Genomic DNA, 22712 nt, shown 5'->3' with positions numbered 1-22712 from the left:
CCCACAGTGGTTACCGTTTGAAACTATCTGAACAGCATCTACCTGAGACAGTTTGTGTTTTTTTAAATTAATACTAAGTTCACTTGGAGGCTTAGGTTCAAAGAAACCTGAGTTGTTATATTTTGGTGGAAAAATAAGGAAAAGGAAAAAATGATAAAACTTTTGAAAGCAACAGATGAGCAGGAACTTGGGGTTTAGATACATAACTCTTTACAAGGGGGGGAAACAAGATAATTAAAAACAAAAACAAATACCTGGAAAAACTCAGCAGGTCTGGCAGCAGCGGCGGAGAAGAGTATAGTTGACGTTTCGAGTCCTCATGACCCTTCAACAGAACTAAGTAAAATTAGCAAAGGGGTGAAATATAAGCTGGTTTAAGGGGTGGGGGGGGGGGGGGGGGGGTGCGTTTGTTGGGACAAGCAGCTAGTGATAGTTGGAGATTACCAAAAGCTGTCACAGACAAAAGAACAAAGCGGTGTTGAAGGTGGTCATATTATCTAAAGGAATGTGCTAATTAAGAGTAGAAGACAGGACAGATAAGGTACAGATAGCTCTAGTGGGGGTGGGAGAATACTAAAAGGTAGAAATAAACAATGATGGAAAAACATTTAAAAATAATGGAAATAGGTGGGAAAAGAAAAAATCTATATAAATTATTGGAAAAAATAAAAAGGAGGGGGAAGAAATGGGAAGGGGGTGGGGATGGAGCAGAGAGTTCAAGATCTAAAATTGTTAAACTCAATATTCAGTCCGGAAGGCTGTAAAGTGCCTAGTCAGAAGATGAGGTGCTGTTCCTCCAGTTTGCGTTGAGCTTCACTGGAACAATACAGCAAGCCAAGGACAGACATTTGGGCAAGAGAGCAGGGTGGAGTGTTGAAATGGCAAGCGATAGGGAGGTCTGGGTCATGCTTGCGAACAGACCGAAGGTGTTCTGCAAAGCGGTCACCCAGTCTGCATTTGGTCTCTCCAATGTAGAGGAAACCGCATTGGGAGCAACGAATGCAGTAGACTAAGTTGAGGGAAGTGCAAGTGAAATGCTGCTTCACTTGAAAGGAGTGTTTGGACTTTTGGACAGTGAAGTGACGGGGCAGGTACTGCACCTTCTGCGTTTGCATGGGGAGGTGCCGTGGGAGGGGGTTGAGGAATAGTGGACGATGGAGGAGTGGACCAGGGTGTCCTGGAGGGAACGATCCCTATGGAATGCCGCTGGGGTGGGGTTGGGGAGGGCGGGGGGGGTGGGGTGAAGGGAAAATGGCGGAGGATGATCCTTTGAATGCAGAGGCTGGTGGGGTGATAAGTGAGGGCAAGGGGAACCCTATCATGTTTCTGGAAGGGTGGAGAAGGCATGAGGATGGATGCGCAGGAGATGGGCCAGACACAGTTGAGGGCCCTGTCAACTACTGTGGGTGGGAAACCTCGGTTAAGGAAGAAGGAGGACATGTCAGAGGAACTGTTTTTGAAAGCATCATCAGAACAGATGCGACGGAGGCAAAGGAACTGAGAGAATGGGATGGAGTCCTTTCAGGAAGCGGGGTGTAAGGAGCTGTAGTCGAGGTAGCTGTGGGAGTCGGTGCCCCATGGAACTCATTTCTCGCTATCTTGACTCCCTTCTCCCTTCCCTTGTCCAGTCCCTTCCCACCTATATCCGTGATTCCTCTGACACCCTACGTCACATCAACAATTTCCAGTTCCCTGGAATTATGTATTTCCACCATTTTTTATTTCTACCTTTTAGTATTCCCCCACCCCCACTAGAGCTATCTGTACCTTATCTGTCCTGTCTGCTACTCTTAATTAGCACATTCCTTTAGATAATATCACCACCTTCAACACCGCTTTGTTCTTTTGTCTGACAGCTTTTGGTTATCTCCACCTATCATTGGCTGCTTGTCCCAACAAACCCCCCCGCCCCCCTTAAACCACCCTATATTTCTCCCCTTTCCTAATTTTACTTAGTTCTGTTGAAGGGTCATGAGGACTCGAAACGTCAACTGTACTCTTCTCCGCCGCTGCTGCCAGACCTGCTGAGTTTTTCCAGGTATTTCTGTTTCCGTTTTTGTTTTGGATTTCCAGCATCCGCAGTTTTTTGTTTTTTATAACAAGATAATTAAGTTGTTTATTTAAAAAAAAACATGAGACCCTAGATTCTATAAATAAGGAAAGAAATAATGCTAAATGAATATAACTCATTGGTTTGGCTGCAGTTAGAACATTGTGTGTCTGCTAAATCTCTTCTGTAAATAATGTAGTTAAACAAGTATCAAAAAGTTATATTCTTTAGTGGGAGCTGGTCATGTTCAAAAACATAGCAACTCCTGAGTTATACTTAGGAAATACTTTTAATTGCTGGCTCTTTGTTCTAGAAATTTCAGTTTGCTTTCCTTTGGAGAAGAAGCAGAGGAGGAAGAAGAGGAAGTGAACAGAGTTAGCCAGGTGGTAATTTGATTTAATTTTTTTAATCCTTTAATGCTTGTGGAAATCTGTTACTTTTTAAGTGTCTTTCCTTCTTCTCTCATCATGGTGTTGACCCTTGCTTGTTCCAGGGGTGTATACTACCTTTTTGTTAAAGTTTCTAAGTGGCCAGACATGTACTGGTGTTGACAGGCTTTTTCATAAATGACCAAGATTCTGTGGCCACCTGCCCAGTCCCCACACATGCACTTCACAAGAGCCCTTGTTTTTTTTTTAATCCTTTCACGGGATGTGGGTGTCACTGGTTCAGCCAGCTTTTGTTATCCATTCCTAATTGTCCTCAAGAAGGTGGCGGTGAGCCGCCTTGAACCGCTGCAGCCCATCTGGTGTAGATACACCCACAGTGATGTACCTACACCACAAGGACTGCAGTGGTTCAAGAAGGCAGCTCACCACCACCACCTTCTCAATGGCCATTAGGGATGGGCAGTAAATGTTGGCCTTGCCAGCGGCCCCCACATCCCATGAATGAATTAAAAAAAGGGAGTTCTAGGATTTTGACCCAGCAATAGTGAAGGAACGGCAATACAATTCCAAGTCTGGATGACATGAGCTTGGAGAGAAACTTGCAGGTGGTGGTATTCCCATGCATCTGCTGCCTTTGCCCTACTTGGTGGTAGAGATGGCAGGTTTGGAAGGTGCTGTCAAAGGAGCCTTGGTGAGTTGCTGCAGTGCATCCCTTACTCTGAGATTAGGCCCTCTGGTCCTCTACTTTCCCACAAGGGGAAACAACCTCTCAACATCTATCCTGTCAAGCCCCCTAAGAATCTTATATATTTCAACAAGGTCACCTCTCATTCTTCTAAACTCCAATGAGTACAGACCCAACCCACTCAACCTCTCCTCATAAGAAAATCCCTCCAGACCCGGCATCAACCTCGTGAGCCTCCTCTGGACTGCCTGCAATGTCAGTATATCTCTCTTTAGATAAGGGGACCAAAACTGTTCACAGTATTCTAGGTGTGGTCTAACTAGTGCCTTGTATAGTTTTAGAAAGACTTCCATGTTTTTATACCCCATTCCCTTTGAAATGAATGCCAACATTTCACTTGCCTTACCTATTACCTGCTGAACTTGTATGCTAGCTCGTTGGGATTCATGGACCCAAATCCCTCTGGCTGCAGCTTTCTTCAGTCTTTCTCCATTTAAGTATTATTCAGCTCCTCTATTCTTCTTGCCAAAGTGCATAACCTCACATTTTTATACAATATATTCATTCTGCCATGTTTTTGCCCACTCACTTAACCTGTCTATATCCCTGTTTAGACTCTTTGTGTAGTAGGTGAGTTACTCGCTGCAGAATTTCCAACCTCAGACCTGCCCTTGTAGCCACAGTATTTATTTAGCTGGTACAGTTCAGTTTCTGGCCAATAGTAACCTCCAGGATGTTGATAGTGGGAGATTCAGCGATGGTAATGCCATTGAATGTCGAGGGGATATGGTTGGATTCTCTCTCGTTGGAGACAGTCATTACCTGGCACTTGTGTGCCCAATTCTGAATGTTGCCAAGGTCTTGCTGCATGTGGACACGGACCACTTCAGTATCTGAGGAGTTGCGAATGGTGCTGAACGCTGTGCAATTAGCACCGAATAACTCACTTCTGACTTTATGATGGGGGGAAGGCTGTTAATGAAGCAGCTGTTGGGAATGGGAAACGTAGTATATTTTCCCCACTTTTTAATGCAAAGGGACTGCAATCAATGTTAGTATTGGCCTGAGAGATCATGGGCTGCTGTTTCAGTCCAGAGTTGGGAACCTGAAGTCAGGACCAGATGAAGCATCCCCTCCTTTCTTGATGTGAGCCCACTGTGGTTACCTGGTGACTGGCCACGGTCCAGGCTGATGTCTGGTGTCTGCATTGCCGCATACGAATTTGGTAGCAGTTCCGACCTGGCCTCTTTGAAAATTGCTCAGGGTCAGGATAGTGGTGCTGAGCTGGCACAACAGCTGTTGGTAAAAAATTGCCAACCTGCCTCTCTCTGATCCTGACCATGACCTGCCTTTAAAATCCAGCCCATGTGCTCTGAATTATGTTATGCTGGTAGAAGTATAGCTGCTTGTGGAGCTACCCAAGCCAAACAGTTTAAAAAGTAGGAGCCAGACGAAAGGTCCTGGTCCTCCTGGCAAAAAATTATGCAACAGATGCATGAGCAGTCCACACAAGAATACTTCTCATTATGAAAGAACTCGAAGACAAGATGGGTCCGTTGCAGACTTGCAAACATAAACATCAGCTGTGGCAAATGACATTGGTGGGTGGATGTAAGGCAAAATGATACTCCAATTAAGTCAAATATCTTGCATTGGGCAGATTAGAAGTGCATATGAAATTTGTTTCCTTAATTGCCACTAGACAAGAGACTTTAACTAACTCAGTGGGATCAGTGAATTTAGTACAGCACAGGTATTTGTATGGCTTAGCTACGCTCATTTCTTTAAGCAGCTGAACCTTTGCAGGAGCTAGAAGTTTATTTTCAATTTCTTGTTATCTAATTCCATGTTTCAATTAGATTGTGATGTTACCAATTTAATTTCAAAAACATGAGCGCAGGATGACAATTGTAGCCTTTTATAGCCGAAAGGATATTGATAATATGTATTCATCTTTTTATAATTTTTAAGTTTTCTGTTCTAATATATTATTGAACTCACCTTTTTTTTTAAAAAAAGGGACCTACAAAATGTAATTATTTTGTCCATTTCTGTTTCATAGAGTATGAAAGGAAAAAGCAAAAGCAGTCATGATTTACTGAAGGATGACCCCCGGCTAAGCTCAGTTCCAGTTGTTGAAAGGTGAGTCCGTTATTTAGCGGTTCTTAGCTCCTCTGAAGGCTCAGTTAGTGAATATAATAGTCAGGGTAGAAACTGAGGTTTTTAAATCAGAACAGTACAGTTTATTTAGCCAATCTCAGCTTGGATGGCAGACTGAGAGCTACAGTGTCTCAGTACTAGAGAAATTGTAGTAAAGTGTACAGAGCGAGGGGCAGGGAGTGGGGGGCCCTTGCTGCTAACCCTGCTACACTCTCCTCTCCTGCGACGCCCATGGCTACCCGCCCCTCCCCCAAGCCTGCAAAATCCCTCCCACCATTGCTCACCTGCGCCCAGAGATCCAATAAAGGTCTGAACCTTAGGTGAGTGTCTTTACTGCAGCAGCCACCGACCCACACCCCCTATTGCGCTGCTGAGAAAAAGAGCTTCTGATTGGCCAGCAGCTCTCGATGGACAGGGCCTCCCACTTTCGGGGGCCCTGATTCTGAAGCAGTCCGTGTCAACATGCAGCAGGACCTGGATAGCATTCAGGTTTGGGCTGATGAGTGGCAAGTAACATTCACAAGCACCAGTAAAGACCATCTCTGACAAGGAAGAGTCCAGCCATCTCCCTTTGACTTTCAATGGGATTACCATTGTGAATGTTGGCCCCTGGAGGACGAGACTGGGAAGTTAATAGTGGGGAACGCAGAAATGGCAGTGACACTTAATCAATATTTTGCCTCAGTTTTCACAGTGGAGGACACTTATACCACCCCAATAGCAACAGGTAGTGCAGAGGATATAGAGAAGAAGGAACTTAGAACAATCACCATCACTAGAGAAAAAGTACTGAGCAAACTATTGGGATTAAAGGGTGATAAATCCCCAGGACCTGATGGCCTATATCCCAGGGTCTTAAAGGAAGTGGCAGGGGAGATAGTGGATGCATTGGCTATAATATTCCAAAATTCCCTGGATTCTGGAAAGGTTCCAGTGGATTGGAATAATGCTAATATAACACCCTTATTCAAAAGGTAGGGGGGGGGGGGGAGAGGCAGAAAATAGGAAACTATAGACCAGTTAGTTTAACGTCTGTCGTTGGGAAATTGTTGGAATCCATTATTAAGGAAGTAGTAATGGGGCATTTGGAAAGTCAAAATGCAAGCCATCAGAGTCAGCATGGTTTTATGAAGAGTAAATCGTGTTTGACTAATTTGCTGGAGTCCTTTGACGATGTGGCAAGCAAAGTGGATAATAGGGGTCCTGTAGATTTAGTATATCTGGACTTCCAGAAGGCCTTTGATAAGATGCTGCACAAAAGATTAATACACAAGATAAGATCACACGGAGTTAGGGGTAATATATTAGCTTGGATAGAGGATTGGCTAACCAACAGAAAGCAGAGAGTCTGGTTAAATGGGTCTTTTTCTGGATGGCAAGCTGTAACTAGTGGGGTGCCACAGGTTTCAGTCCTTGGGCCCCAACTATTTACAATCTATATTAATGACTTGGATTCAGGGATAGAAGGTACTATAGCTAAATTTGCAGATGACACCAAAATAGGTGGAAAAGTAAGTTGCAATGAAGAAATAAGAAACTTACAAATGGATATGGACAGGTTAGGTGAATGGGCCAAAATTTGGCAGATGGAGTTTAACGTGGATAAGTGTGAGGTTATACATTTTGGTCGGAAGAATAAAAAGGCAACATATTATTTAAATGAAGAGAAACTTCAGAATGCTTCAGTGCAGAGGGATCTGGGTGTCCTTGTGCATGAATTGCTGAAAGCTAGTATGCAGGCACAGCAGTTAATAAGGAAGGCAAATGGGATTTTGGCATTTATTGCTAAAGGAATAGAGTATAAAAATAAGGAAGTTTTGTTGCAACTGTACAAGGCTTTGGTGAGACTACACCTGGAGTACTTTGCACAGTTTTGGTCCCCTTACTTGAGGAAGGAAGGTAGTTGCACTGGAGGCGGTTCAGAGGAGGTTCACTAGATTGATTCCAGAGATGTGGGACTTGTCTTATGAGGAGAGATTGAGCAGTTTAGGCCTCTACTCGCTAGAGTTTAGAAGGATGAGAGGAGATCGAATAGAGGTATATAAGATGCTAAAGGGGATAGACAAAGTAGACGTGGATTGGATGTTTCCCCTTGTGGAGCATTCCAGAATGAGAGGCCATAGTTTTAGGCTAAGAGGCGGTAGATTTAAATCAGAGATGAGGAGGAATTACTTTTCTCAAAGGGTCGTGAATCTGTGGAATTCACTACCTCAGAATGCAGTGGATGCCGGGATGCTGAATAAATTTGAGGAGGAGAAAGACAGATTTTTAATTAGTAATGGGTTGAAAGGTTATGGGGAGAGGGTGGGAAATTGGAGTTGAGGCCGAAATGAGATCAGCCATGATCGTAATGAATGGCGGGGCAGGCTCGAGGGGCTGAATTGCCTACTCCTGCTCCTAGTTCTTATGTTCTTATGTTTATGTTTTTAATTCCCCACCATTAACATCCTGGGGAGATACCATTGGACCAGCTACCTTAATATGTGGCTACAAGAGTAGATAGAGCCTGGGATTCTGCAAAGAGCAACTCACCTCCTGACTCCCCAAAGCCTTTTCCATTATCTACAAGGCACAAGTGAGGAATGTGATAGAATGCTTCCCATTTGCCTGGATGGTTAGGAAGCTTGATGCCATCCAGGACAAAGCAACCCACTTGATTGCCACCCCATCCAGCACTTTGAGCATTCAGTCGTTCCAGCGCCAGTGCATCATGGCAGCAGTGTGTACCATCTATAAGATGCACTGTGATAATTAGCCAAGGCTTCTTCGACATTATCTTCCAAACCCGCAACTTCTACCACCTAGAAGGAGAAGGGAATGCAAGCTCAAAGGAACATCACCACATGCAAGTTTTCCTCCATTTCTTGCATCATCTTGAATTGGAATAAAATCATCATTCCTTCATCACTGCTGGATCAAAATTTTGGAACTGCCTACCTGACAACACTGGGTGCAGTAACATCACATGGACTGCAGTGGTTCAAGAAGGTGGCTCAACACCGCCACCTTGAGGATATTTGGGGGTGCTTAATAAATAATGGCCTTTCCAGCAACATCAACACCACATGAAGAAATGAAAACAATCTCCCAATGCAGTCGCTATACCTGTAGTCACAGTTTCTCTTTGACCATATGGCCATCTTTGATTTACCATCCTTGGCCTGTTCCTTTTCATTTACATGCTACATTTCAATAACATTCTCAGGCAAATGGTTGGCTTTCACTCATTAGTTGACAACACCCAAGTCTCATTCTCTATTGACTCCAAAACTCCACTCTTCCATTAACAGCCTGTTATCAAATCTTGGTTGCATTAAAATGTGCTTCAGTTCAATTTTGGCAAAACTAAATCTATCCTTTCTGGGACTTAGAACCACCTACGTTGCTTGGGTTCAACTCAAACAATGTTGAGGCTTCTTTGGGCTGAATTTGGAGGTGCACAGCCATGGTGTCCTTTTCAACTTAGTACGTTTTGATTTTAGCAGCCTTGTTTCCAGTTCCATAACAGAAGAAAACTGGGAAAATATAAACTGTGTAGAAAAAAGTGATGAGAATTTGGAGGGCTGAAAGATATTTTGAGGAACGACTGGCGATTAATATAAGGACTAACCAGCAAAGCCTTTTATAAATACCTCTGAAGCAAGTCAAAGGTCAGAAAAAATGTGGACCAATAATGATGAAGGATGCAGAATATTTACAGTGGACTAAAAACGATGAAATGCATGATATGGAAAAATAATTGTGCAGTCCAAATAAATGTTTGTAAGAAGTATTGGTATATAAAGGGTTGGTCTACATTGTAAGTGGTTTAGTTGATTCATAATAAAACAAAGCAATTACACTTAATATTCCAAAATTTCTTTGGAAACAGAAATTGTACTGAACTGGACGAAAAGGACAGTGGGGTAGGTCAGGTAAACATCGACATGGAAATTAATTGCGAAATGTGTTTCTGCATTGTAGGCCTAAATTACTGTTTTGATGCCACACTTTGTGAATTTTGCCTACTTTATTTAATGGTGAACTAAGTTGAAACACAAAGAAGTTTTGATTTCTTTTGTTGAAGCACTCAATTACTCAGCTACATTTGCAGCTTTCCTGCCATGCAGACCATGCAAATTATTTTTTAGTTACCAGAGAAGCTTACTAAATTTATGAAGCATTCAGAAAACTAAACTATAGTTTAATCCAGCAACATTGCAAGAACCACGCTGTGTTAAGGACTTCTGGATATATTATATCCATTAAAATGTTACATTTATGTCCAGTTACAAATTTAAACAATAAAAGATGTTTCGCCAAACAATGCTTTTAGCATTCTCCTGGAAATAATCAGTCATAATAGAGCAAATATTTTAGGGTTCTCTTCACTGTGGTATTTGTCTACTGTGTGAACTCAGTTTATTAATGCAGGAGCTGACTTATGTGAGGCAACCTTAACAAACAAACCACTGTGTTTAATTTCTAGAGGGAATTAACTGAAAAACAGTGAAGTTATGTTAAATTTATTTAGAACCTTGGTTAGACCACACTTGGAAACTGTGAACATTTCTAGTTTACATATAAAACAGATATAGAGGGCATTGGAAAAGTTTCAGAAAATATTTATTAAAATAATACCAGAACTTGTGAAGTGATTCGTTTTGGTGGGAAGAACATGGAGCCACAGTATAAAATAAAGGGAGTGCAGGAGCAGAGGGACCAGGGTGTATATGTGCATAAATCATTGAAGGTGGCAGGGCGGGCTGAGAGAGTAGTTACTAAAGCATACAGTATCCTGTACTTTCTTTTTTCTTTCATCTTTCATGGGATGTGGGCATCGTTGGCAAGGCCAGCATTTGTTGCTCATCTCTAATTGCCTATTAACTGAGTGGCTTGTTAGGCCATTGCATAGGGCAGTTAAGAGTCAGCTGCATTGTTGTGGGTCTGGAGTCACATGTAGGCCAGACCAGGTAAGGAGGGCAGATTTCCTTCCCTAAAGGAGATTAGTGAGTCAGATGGGTTTTTATGACAATTGATGATGGTTTCATCATCACCATTACTTAGACTAGCTTTATATTACAGATTTTTATGAACTGAATTCAAATTCCACCAGTTACCATGGTGGGATTTAAACTTATGACCATTAGCCTGGGATTCTGGATTATGGTCCGGCGACATTAACACTATGCCACTGTCTCCCCAGATTTATTAATTGGGGCATAGTGTACAAGAGCAAGGATGTTATTTCGCATTTGTATAAGTCACTAGTTCAGCCTCAGCTATTGCACCCACTTCTGGGTGCCGCACTTCAGAAAGGATGTGATGGCATTAGAGAGGGTGCAGGAAAGATTCACGAGACTAGTTCCAGAGATAAGGAACTTCAGTTATGAAGATAGATTGGAGAAGTTAGTGCTGTTTTCCTTAGAGAAAAGGAGGTTGAGAGGAGATTTGTTAGAGGTATTCAAAATTATGAGGGGCCTGGGCAGTGTAGATAGGGAGAAACCAGTACCGCTCGTGAAAGAATCGAGAATGAGAGGGCACAGATTTTAAATAATTAGTAAAAGAAGCAAAAGTGATATAAGAAGGAACTTTTTTTATGTATCGAGTGGTTAGGATTTGGAATGCACTGCCTGGGAGTGTGGTGGAGGCAGGTTCACTTGAAGCATTCAAAAGGGAATTAGACTTTTATCTGAAAAAAAGGTGCAGGGTTAAAGGCACTAGATGAGTTGCTCATTCGGAGAGGCAGTGAAGATACGATGGATAAAATGGCCTCCTTCTGCACCATAACAATACTTTGATTCTGAGAGATATTTTACCTCTTAAGAAAGAGTGCGCACCTTACCCTGCCCTCCCCTTTCAGCATTTCCAAGGGACTGTTTCTTCCTTGACATCCTGGTGCACTCCTCAGTCACCCCCAATCACCTCTCCCTTTCTTACCTCTTCTTTCCATGCAACCATAAAGAGATGTAATGCCTGCCCTTTTACTCCCTCCCTTCTCGTTATCCAAGGTCCCCAATATTACTTCCAAATAAAACAGCTATATTCTTCTACTTCTTTCAACTAAATATACTGTATTTGCTGCTCATGCATTGGAGAGACCAAACGCTGATTGGGTGACCACTTTGTGGAACATCTCGGTTCACTCCACGAGCATGACCCTGAGCCTCCTGTTGCTTGTCATTTCAATTCTCCACCTTGCTTCCACTCTGATCTTTCTGTCCTTGGCCTGCTGCAATGTCCCAGTGAAATTCCACGCAAGCTCAAATAACAGCATCTTTCATCTTTCAACTCCACACTCTACAGCCTTCTGGACTCAACTTTGTTTTCAATAATTTTAGATCATAATCTTTGCCTCCATTTTGTTTCATTTGTTTCATTTTGGCTTGTTTTTCTTTTTCTTCCTATATTCCTTTACTTTGCATTCTGATGGTTGCTATCCAGCTGTTCACACTTCATCTAGATACATCTATTGTTTCCTTGCTGTGCCCATTACTGCTTCCTTTGGCATTTGCAACATGAAAACCCTCCTGCCTTCCACTCTACCTCAGACCTGATAGAAGTCTTCAAGTTTATGAAAGGTCTTGGTAGATTGAAATATAAGATATTTCTAGTAATCAGCAAGATTTGGACTAGGCACCATAAATATAAGATGGTCAGTAATAAATCCAATAAGGAATTCAGGAGAAACTTCCTTACTCAGACCATGGTTAGAATGTGAAACCTGTTACCACAAGGAGTAATTAAGGTGAAAAATGTACAAGCATTTAAGGAAAAGCTGGATAAACATGAGGGAGAAAGGAATAGATGGATATATTGATGGGGTTAGATGAAATAGGGTAGGAGGTGGCTTGTGTGGCACATAAACATGACATGGACCTGTTTCTGGAGGGGTAGTGAATAGTCTGTTTCTGTGCTGTAAATGCAATGTGGTTTGAATCGTATGCAATATGGATAAAAAAACAAATGACTCTCATGTAACGGATATAAGGATATAAAATTGTTATAGATATGTAACCTAATTGTTGGAGTAACACAAGGATTTTTTTATGCACTTGTGAGTTTAATGAATCAACTGTATGCCCATTTAAGGATTATAAATGATGCCGCCAAAAATCATGCCTGGTGCATGCTGATCACTGGGGATATAAAACTGAACAGTTTTATCACTGATTATATATCTAATATTCTGTCTTTCTTGTATTCTCTCCAGTGAACCTGGAACAGTGAAGACTAAAAAGGGATCTGACAAGGTATAGTGTTGGGCATTCTTTGCAGAGTAATTATTATAGAGTCTAACAGAATAGAAAGAGACCGTTTGGTCCATTGACCATATGTCAGCTGTTTGAAAGAGCCATCCAACCCCCAAAACCCTAATGGCAGTGACAAGGAAGGAGCTGGTGAAGACAATGGGGGTTGCTGATAGTGGTAGTAAAGCAAAATTGGTTAAAAGGGTTTGACATTCAGTGAGCTGAGGAAACCTATATTTAAAATAAATACAACTATACACTAATGCACATTTTAAATGCATTGGAAACCCTTCTAAGAAATTTCCCCAGAAGTTTTCAAGATGAGGCTTTGATAGAATAGATACAAAAAAAACTACTCCCTTTTGCGTTTGGGTCAATAACCAGTGGTCAAAGATTTAAAGTCATTGGCAAATGATCTAAATGAGAGATGAGAATTTTTTTTCATACCGAGTTACTGGGATCTGGAATGCTCGGCCTGAGAAGGCAATGGAAGCTGATCCCATAAATAATTTGAAAAGGGAGTTAAATAGGTACTAGATGATGAGGAACTTTTGGGTTCTGGACAAAATATGTGGGTGAATTCTGGAGCATAATTGCTCATTCAAAAAGTCAGCATAGGTACAACAGGCCAAATATCCCCCTTTTGTGCTGTATGTTTCTAGCCTTCTGAGACAAATGTGCAGCTTTTTTTCCTCCCCCTCCATATTTGCCACTCTTTCCTACAGCCTGCTGCTGCTCCTAGTCTCCCTCTGCTGACCACTGTGCCTTTGGGGCACCTGTTAACGGCGTGCATATATGATAATAAGGCCCAGATCATGGAGCCAGGTGCCTGGCAAAAACCTTCCCAACACCAAGTTGGGAATCATATTTAAAATACTTAAACGTAATTGACAACATTAATTGTCTGCTAGCGTAGTAATGATGTCATTGGACTAGAAAACCACAGGCCTTGACTAATAATCTAGAGAACGAGAGTTCAAATCCCACCAGAATAGTTTGAGAGTTTTTCCTTTAGGGAAGGAAACCTGCTGGGCTGGCCTATATCTGACTTGATTCACATTAATTCCGATTAGGTTGACTCTTAACGGTCCTCTAAAGTTGCCTAGCAAGTTGTTATATCAGCAGCTTCTCAGGGCATCTAGGGATGGAGATTAAATGCTGACCTTGTTGGTGACATGCACATTCTGAGAAGAAGTAAAAAAAAATGTGCACTAAGTGGTTTTAAATAACCAAAATGGGCTTTCCAGATCAGTCTGAGAATGTTTTTTTAGAAAACTTGGGTGAATCCATGATATTTTAAAACTTAATTCTCTTTTACCTTTTTGTCCCCAAAAATACTACCAATTCAAAATCCCCTGAATGCAATCACTTCTGAGGCACTCTAAATAATTCTGGACCCTTCTCTCTATGCCTCCGCACCCCAAATCTAGGACAGTTTCCCCTCGACAATAAAATTTGTAGTTATATAGCACCTTTATCATAACAAATCATCTCAAGGCACTTCACAGAGGCATTCTAAAAGAGAATATGACACCAAGCCACATAAGGAGATAATTAGTGCAGATGACTAGAAGCCTAGTCAAAGAAGTAATGTTAGGGAGGTGGAAATAGGTGGTCTTAGTGATGGTATGGATATGTAGTTGAAAGCTCATCTCAGGGTCAATTATGACATTGAGCTTGTGAACAGTTTGGTTCAGCCTTGGACATTGGTCAAGGAGAGGGTTGGGAACAGTGGCAGATGGCAGATTTTGTGGTGGGAACCCAAGAAAATGGCTTCAGTTTTCCCAATATTTAATTGGACAAAATTTCTGCTCATCCACTGGTGAATAAGCAGTCTGACAAGTTAGAGGTAGCAGAGAAGCTGAGCGAGGTGATGTTGAGGTTGAACTGGGTGTCTACAGGGCACATGTGGCAACTGACATGTTTTGAATGTTAATGTGGGGCACCATGGAAGAAATGGGAGGAGTCCAAGGAACGATCCTTGGGTGATACCTGAAGTAACTGCAGGAATGGGAAGAGAAGCAATTAATGATGATTCACGAACTAGGATTAGATAGAATGAAACCAAGGGAGTACAGCCCCACCCAGCTGGATGACGGTGAAGAGGTGTTGGAGGACGACGGTGTGATCAAATATGTCAAAGGCTACAGACAGGTCGAGAAGGAAATGGAAGGATAGTATATCTTTGTCACAGTCACAAAGGATGTCATTTGTGACTTCAGAAGAGCTGTTTTGATGCTGTGGCAGGGCAGAAAGTTTAAGGATTAAGCAGAAGGATTAAAACAGTTCTGAGAAAGATGGGCATGAATTTTTGAGACCAAATACACTCGAGTACTTTGGAAAGGAAAGAGAGGTTGGTGATGGAGTGTTTGTTTGCAAGATGATGGGACCAAGGGATTATTTATGAGAGGGTTGAAGATGGCAAAATTAAAGGACAACACCTGAAGAGAGAGCACTGTTAACAATATTGGCAACATGATAGTCAGGAAGTGAAATTGAGTGGCCAGCAGTTTAGTGGGAATAGGTTCTCCCAATCATTGGGTGCTCACATATCCTTTGCACTACTTCTGCAGTCACCCTTTCCATGTACAGTGATGTGTTCCCCCTTTTCAATGGTTGCAGACTCCCAGTACCATCCTCTTAATCTTAGCAAAGCACAACACCCCATTTGCTCCTCCCACACCCTGAAATCCATCTATCTTGCCCTCTCAGCAACTGATCAATGCAACCTTTCTCCCATTACTTCCACACCCAAGACTATACTCCCAACATTATTGCACCCCAGCACTCTTGGCCCACAACTTCCCATCCCCAACACACCATTCTCCGACCCTGAAACTCTCCTCACTCTACTTGCTGATGCCAATAACTGACCCCCACCCCCTTCCAACATTCTTAGACCTCAACACTTTCCTTCACACCCCACCAGACCTCTCTCACCATATTCAAACCCTTAACCTGCCTCTGAGTCCCAAGAGTTTCCATCAGAGGCTATTCAAAATACATGTCTTTATCCAGGTCTTAGAACAGCTCCAGTAAGGAACCCTGGCTCTCCCTAGCGAAAGCAAGGGAGAGCGGCATCATAAATAATAGGCATTTTCTTAATACCACTCTCCCAATGACCAGATTTTTATTTCAAGATAGATTTTTGGCAGAAGTGCAATTACAAAATATTGACTAAAGAAGTATCAATGTATACATTCCAACATAGTATTTTGAGTATAAGTGTAGAACTGGCTTGATCCAGTCAATCTGTTCAAATCAAGTGGGAGCCTGAAATCAGCTTAAGTATGTGATTGACATAAGTTTGGATTAGAAGCAAACTATTTTACAACAGCTTTACAAACATAGTGAATATTTACTTTTCTAGGAGGAAGATGATGAATCGGATGATGAAGAATGTGAACAAATGAAAGAACAGATTGCCAAGAAATTGAAGAAAGATAAAAATGAGGATGTTAAGTTTCAGCACAGAGAAGATGATGATGTTGATGAGAAAAAGAAGCTCAGCCGCAGGTCAGTGTAGCATTTTTAATCAGTTGTTATCATTTTTGTGAAATTATATATTCAATCTAAGGTCTAAGTAATAAAATTTGAGCTTTTATTTTCTGCGACAGTTACTGTACTGTTCAGCTGTTTACTTACCAAATTAAAATACAGCCTACATTTTGCATATTAGGTAGTATTTGCATTGGGAAATATTTTTGTTAAATTCTTTCTTGAAATTACATTTTGGAGCAGCTACTGGAAAACTGGTTTTTGTCTTCAAACTAGTGTGTTCTCTTCCATGTTGTCCATCTATATCAATATTTTTATGATAATGTTGGATAAGTCAAACTTGTAAAAAACTAGAAAACATTGGGGAAGATGTAAACTGAATGTCATTCTCTGGTTAATGATGCAAGGTTAATGCTGAGTTGGATCTATCTATAATCAGGAAAACAATTACTCTAAATTTGTTTTAAATACTTAATTAGGATAGCAAACCAAGTGCAGAAACGGTCAAGTGCATATGCATTGCTTAGCAACTCATTTGACTTATGAAGCTTCAAATGTGTGAAAAGTTGGCAAATGAGTAAAACATTGTAGTCTGGTTCTAGGTCTACCTAGCTGTAAAATGTCACTGTTGAAATGTTAATGGAAGTGTACTTAAATTCAACAATCAATAACAAATTGTTCTGACTTGAGAAACAAATGAATTATCTGAAGTATGAAGTAGTAATTCTAAATCTCTAAATTACAATGGTCATTACAATTAGTTGCTTACTAGTAAAGTTCTAGACAGAGATTTTCCTGAACATACATGGATTCTAGATCATTTGCAATGGATTACACCAATTTAGCCTTGAAAGTGGATTTCAACTTAGTTTCTGTCAAAACAAGGGGTTATTATAAGGTTCATGACACAGACCTGAGTGGTTTATTCAATAATGAGCTTTAAAATATATTGACTCAACAGTGTTATAATACAGCTGCCTTCAGGTTACACTAAATCACAAGTAAGTAATACAAAACTTGTTCCTAAACCCCAGATAGATCAGACTCGACTCCACAGGCTGCCTGTTCGCTGTGGACTTCTGACCTTTTTCAGAATGCCGACTTTCAACCTTCAAACAGAAAATGCTCTATCTTTTATAATATTTGGCTGCTTTGGGCTGCAGATACACATTTCATCCAGTCATTAATTATCCCATCATGCGAACTCTGCATTGGCTTGACTATGGATGGGTCATGCCCTGTATTGCAGGATCTCTTCTCTTATCGTGCTGAAGAAACAGTACATACCTCTGAAGAATGCGTAAGACAATGTTATTGAAGTACCAATATACTTATGACCTTGTATAGTGCCTTCAGAGCAGTTCCCCATGTTGGGTATGTGGATCTTCTTGCAACCAGCTTCCTTATCTAGGTATTCCCCCACCCCAATTTTTCCCACATTTGCTATCTAGCTAAATTGCAGGAGAAAAGCAAGCTGGGCTACATTGACTTTCTTTTTTAGCTTCAAACAATTTTCATAAAGCATTCTAAAAAGTCTCAAATGTTTTATGCAGTCAGATGTGAAACAGTCTTCTGTATGGCATTTATTTTTATTTCTCTCAACTCTTTTTAGGGTAATCAGAACTGAGATCAGCAAAGACTCTGAACTTTCCTAACTAATGGTTTTATTGACATTGAAACAATACAGGCTTCTATCTTTATTTAAAGTAGTTATATAATTTTAAATCAGTAGTATAATTTGAAATATAGAGTGGCTGATGCTTCTGCTTCATGAACTCTGCGAGAATAGTTCTCCACTGAGATCCTGAGCGGTAAGAGGTCAATCCTCCACCAGATTCCTGTGTTGCAGGAACCTTCTGGTCTGATGTGTGCACTGAGCCCTGGTTGGTCTTGTGGACTGTCTTTTGCATTGTTCTTGCTGAATTGACAAAAATAATCTCTTTCAGTAATTTTCCTTCTCACTTTTCAATGGTTACAGAGATGGTGCTACCAAATAGCACCTGATGTTTACAATGGTTTCCCACTGCCTCAAGGCCCCCTTATCTGTAGCCTTCCAGACAGTCCACATAATATTTTTCTAATTTGTTCAATTTTCCCAGCGTGCCCTCTTGAACAGTAGATTTAGCAGTTCTTTTAACCAAACATTGCTTCTTTGGCAAGCAATTAACCCAGGTAAAGCTCAGGAACCCTTAGAAGAATACTGATGTGGAAGAATCTTTTATTTGATCCTTATTTGAAAAAGCCTAGAGATAGCACCTTGTTTCTTAACTACATTTAGACTATTAGAAAAAATTAAACTTGCATGAGTATTATTACGGAAATGGAATATGAGACTAATTATACAGCATGTAGTAAGACACTTAGATATCGATATAGTGTTGAAATGAGGCTATCCATGGGTAAAGGAATCAATGCTGACGGTTTTGCCATCATTACAGCTGCAAAATCTGGACACTCAGTTCTGACTTTATGTTGAAGCATTAGCAAATTATCCTCTATTTCAAGCTAAGTGGATAATCACTAATTTGTAGCTATTTTGCATAGGAACCATGAAGCATTAAATGGATAATGTCAGTGTATAAGTCCATTGATGTTTCACTTTTAGGGGTAGCCTATGGCCCATGGTATTAATGTTTTAAGTAAAAGGATTAATGGCTAATTTTTTTGTAGCCATCCATTCTAGGAAAATGTATTACAGATTTGCATAGCTTTGGCCATTGGAAAAGACTAATAGGCCATTTACTGCCAGCGTTGCTTTAAATAAATACTGAATATGTCGCATTTGAAGTAGCACTTCACCACCTCCTTCAGTTCTCTGCCTGAAGGCAGGTCTGACCCACAGCGTTGGTAGTGCAAGGTGGGAGGTCCCAAATCCACCCCAGACGGAACGGGGATTGAACCCTGTGGTGATGGCACCAATCTGATCCACACCAGCTATCCAGCCAACTGAGCCAACCAGCCCCCTAAGGAGTCCGCATGCGCGAAAGAGTGCAGGCCCCGACTCTCCCTCCTCCACCTGCCCGCACAGGTAGCGCTGAGCTCTACTGGCCGCGTGTTACGCTGGGCGGCCTTAATTTGCCTGCCCGCGTAAAAAGGCAGTGTGCAGCCGATCGCAGGCAGCGATCAACTCTGCACCTGCTCCTGCCCCCGCCCAGCCCGCCCACCATTGGAAAAATTCTCCCCAATGTTCAGGTCCATGAACTTTCATTAATTAACCTTGTTTTCTCTCTGTGCATATGCTGCTGGACCTGCTGAATGTTTCCAGATAATGAAGGGAAATGTTTTTCTAAATTGGAATTTATAATACATCTTTACTTATTAAATTAACTCAGTCTGAAATACTGTTTCATCTTGCATGTAGTTGGACTTTTAGAAAATATATTACTCAAGACTGATTGAAAAAGAAATGGAGATTGCTCTGCTTTGTTAGCTTTTTTGGTGCAATGATGTTGAATTTGTGAAAAGAATCTCAATGATTTACTAGTAGTAGTTGGATGCTGTCACCTTTTATCATTTGCTCACTTCAAAACCATGTTGGAGTCATTTTTACTTCAGTTGTTGGTTTTACCATAAACTGTAAGGTTAATGTTGTGCTATACTTCAAAAAGTATTTAAAGCTACAGATTATAGCTTTTGGGCTACTTTGGGTTGCACTCAAGTGTTTTCACTTGAACATAAAAGTGGAATGGTTATACTTGCCAGGTGTGATTTGTCATTACCTGGGCTTTCATCCTTGCCGATAACTTCTTTTTGCATAAATTTAATGTGATTGACAGGGTATTACCACCATTGAGACAACCTTTTGTTGATGTGAAACACTTCCAATGTTCCATGTAATGGTGAAAATACCTCCCAAATTTTATTTGCTAAGTAGTTGGGATGAAATCTGCAGCTTTTTTGCCATGTTCTTATGTTAAATAATCAACATTACTGCAAACATTTAGAAATGTAGAAACCAGAGTATTCTTATAACCTGATTCTTTTTGAAGGTGCATGCATGGGTAAAGAGTTACTGTTTCTCTGCATTGGCTGACATTTGAACTTCTGTTACACTGCTGTACTTTTGGGATTGGAAGTGACATTTGTACAAAGCAAGAAAAGGCACTGACTATCTCCAGCAAGAAAAAGCCTAAGCAGTTCCCCATATTAAATGGCATTACAATTACTAAGTTCCCAATCAACATTCATGGGGTGGGTGGAGTTGAGAAGAAATTGAACTGGACTGTTAACATAAGTGCTGCAGTTTCTAGATCAGACAAGAGCGTTATCGCCAATCAGAGGCTGGCTATTCTGCACTAGTGGTCCCCACCAAACCTTCTCAATCACCTACAAGGCACAGATCAAAAGTGTTATGGGTGCTCTCCACTTGCCTGAATAGGTGCAGCTGCAGCAATCTTCAAGAAGGTCAACACTCAAGGTAAAGTTCACTCGATCAGCACCTTTTCCACAAGCCTTAACATTAATCTCCAATTGGTGGATCCAAGACAGAAACTGTCCAAGGTTTTGGTGGCACCTATCTAACCTCCGTCACCTAAAAAGACAGCAGGAACAGGAACATAGGAATGGCATCAAATTCAAATTTTCCGCCAACTCACATGCCACTCTGACTTAGGCATATATTGTTATTCCTTCATTGACGGGGGCCAGAATCCTGAGACTCCCTACTTATAAATGCAAGTTATTGTCATTGTTATTATGCCCTTAGTGTCATAATATGTTCCAAGGTGTAATTATTAAATAAATTTTGACACCGAGCCACAGAATGTGATAGTAAGCTAAGTGACAAAGGCTTGGTCAAAGATAGGTTTTAAGGAACACTGTAAAGGTAGAGAGATGGAGAGGTTTAAGGAGGAAACTCCAGAGCCTGGGGCCTAGGCATCCATCACCAATAGTGCAGCAAAGAAAATAAGGGATGCACAAGAGGCCAGAATTGGAGGAGCACAGAGATCTTGGAGGATTGTAGGACTAGAGTACAGAGCTTACAGAGATAGGGACCGTTAGGCTATAGAGAAATTTGAAACCCAGGATGAAAATTTTAAAATCGAAGCATTGCTGGACGAAGAGCCAATTGATATCCGTGAGCAGACGGGTGATGGGTGAACGTGACTTGGTGAGAGTTAACACAACAATTCAAACTTAAGAAACTTAAGACATAAGAAGCATAAGAAATAGGAACAGGAGTAGGCCGTTCGGCCCTTCGCCATTCAATGAGATAAAAGTTGATCTTCTACTTCAACACCACTTTCCTGAATAATCCCTGTAACCCTTTATGTTTTTAATATGCAGAAATCTATCAATTTCAGTCTTGAACATAATGACTGAGCCCACTGGGACAGAGAATTCCAAAGATTCATCACCTTCTGAGTGAAGAAATTCCTCATCATCTTGCTCTTAAATGGCCACCCCTTATTTTGAGACCTTGTACCCTGGCCTGCCAGCCAGGGGAAACATCCTTCCTGCATCTACTCTGTTGTCATGATTCACTAGGGATAGTGCGCTGTAATATCAAGCCCTGCTGTTCCCCGAGTCACGACAAATGTGAAAAGTTTGATCAGACCTCCAGATTGCCCCAATTGTACCTAACTGTTTAGTTTAGGTTGGCAGAATATGAGCACCAGATTTCTATACTTAATAAGTAAATAATTGTTTATTGAACAAACTGTCGTTAACCAGTGGCAAAAGAAAGAAATATGAACTGCTAATTTCTAACTCTATATCTTAAACTCTACCTCCTTATTAAATCCCTGTGCACACAAAAGCATGGATTTTAATGGTGGAATAAAACAGTTCAAAGCACCAATTCCAGAGTACAGAATTCGATGGGTTGATTTTGATCGATGTCTTCCAAATCCCTTTTGTTTGTTGTTGATCACAAGAGGTGGTCTTCCAGCCCTTTCAGTATTTAGCTCACTGTTTGAGCACTTGCCTTTCAATGTCTCTAACAGTGATTTTCCCCTTTTGCTTCTTGTCAGAGGTTTTCAGAGACAGAGCAGGTTATAGAGATATGAGGAGAAAAAGTCAGGTTGTTGTTATTATGGAATTACTGGAATCTTCTACACGCAGGAGAAAGTGGTTTTAGGTCTTGTTCCTCTTAGGCTAGGAGCTATTCAGCTGTACTGTTCTCACACAAAACCTGGTCACCTGGCCAGGAGCCAATTAAAACGTTGTTGCCAGGCAGCTCCGTTGGTCCAGGACTCTCTTCCAGCACCATTCTGTCTTTCATGGCACACTCTGTTCCAGGACTGCAACATTGTATGTATTTCTCATCCTGTTCCAATGGACATGCCCTTCAACCTGCAGCCTCTGTAATTCCAACCCACAGTCCAACAGAAAGATATGCTCTTTACATGTATCCACCTTTAAAAAAGATGAGATGCCGTTCAAAAATGTGTTTCAGCACAAGATATGTGGCACATGGACAACAAAACATGAGACTTACTTCCATTCACCCATCCTCCCCCTTATGCAATCTTATACGATCTTCAGCATTTCTTATCCCTTTAACTTATTTTTAGTATTTTACACCCAGGACAATGTATCCGCTATCACATTATCTTTGCCGGCAATATGAACAACCTTTACATTAAATGGCTGAAACAATAGACTCCATCTGAACAGTCTCGTATTTCGAGTTTTAAACTTCTGAATGAACGCCAGTAGATTATAGTCAGTGTAGGTTAGTGTTTTTTTGTTATCGTGTC

General features: G+C 41.2%; 1 protein-coding gene across 2 annotated transcripts in view; it reads left to right on the top strand.

Annotated features, from left to right (window-relative positions):
• The window catches only part of cwc27 (CWC27 spliceosome associated cyclophilin), a 303583-nt gene that overhangs the window by 58903 nt on the left and 221968 nt on the right, over positions 1-22712 (top strand). For both annotated transcript variants that reach the window (XM_041193079.1, XM_041193086.1), the window contains 4 exons: positions 2364-2433; positions 5187-5266; positions 12477-12516; positions 15884-16029. In XM_041193079.1, coding sequence (XP_041049013.1) covers positions 2364-2433; positions 5187-5266; positions 12477-12516; positions 15884-16029 — 336 coding nt within the window. The remainder of the gene's footprint in view (positions 1-2363; positions 2434-5186; positions 5267-12476; positions 12517-15883; positions 16030-22712) is intronic.

The sequence above is a fragment of the Carcharodon carcharias genome, chromosome 1 (assembly GCF_017639515.1).
Source record: "Carcharodon carcharias isolate sCarCar2 chromosome 1, sCarCar2.pri, whole genome shotgun sequence".
In the NCBI taxonomy this organism is placed as follows: Eukaryota; Metazoa; Chordata; class Chondrichthyes; order Lamniformes; family Lamnidae; genus Carcharodon; species Carcharodon carcharias.
Note: the sequence above shows the minus strand (reverse complement) of the source record. Positions and strands in the feature narration are given on the sequence as shown.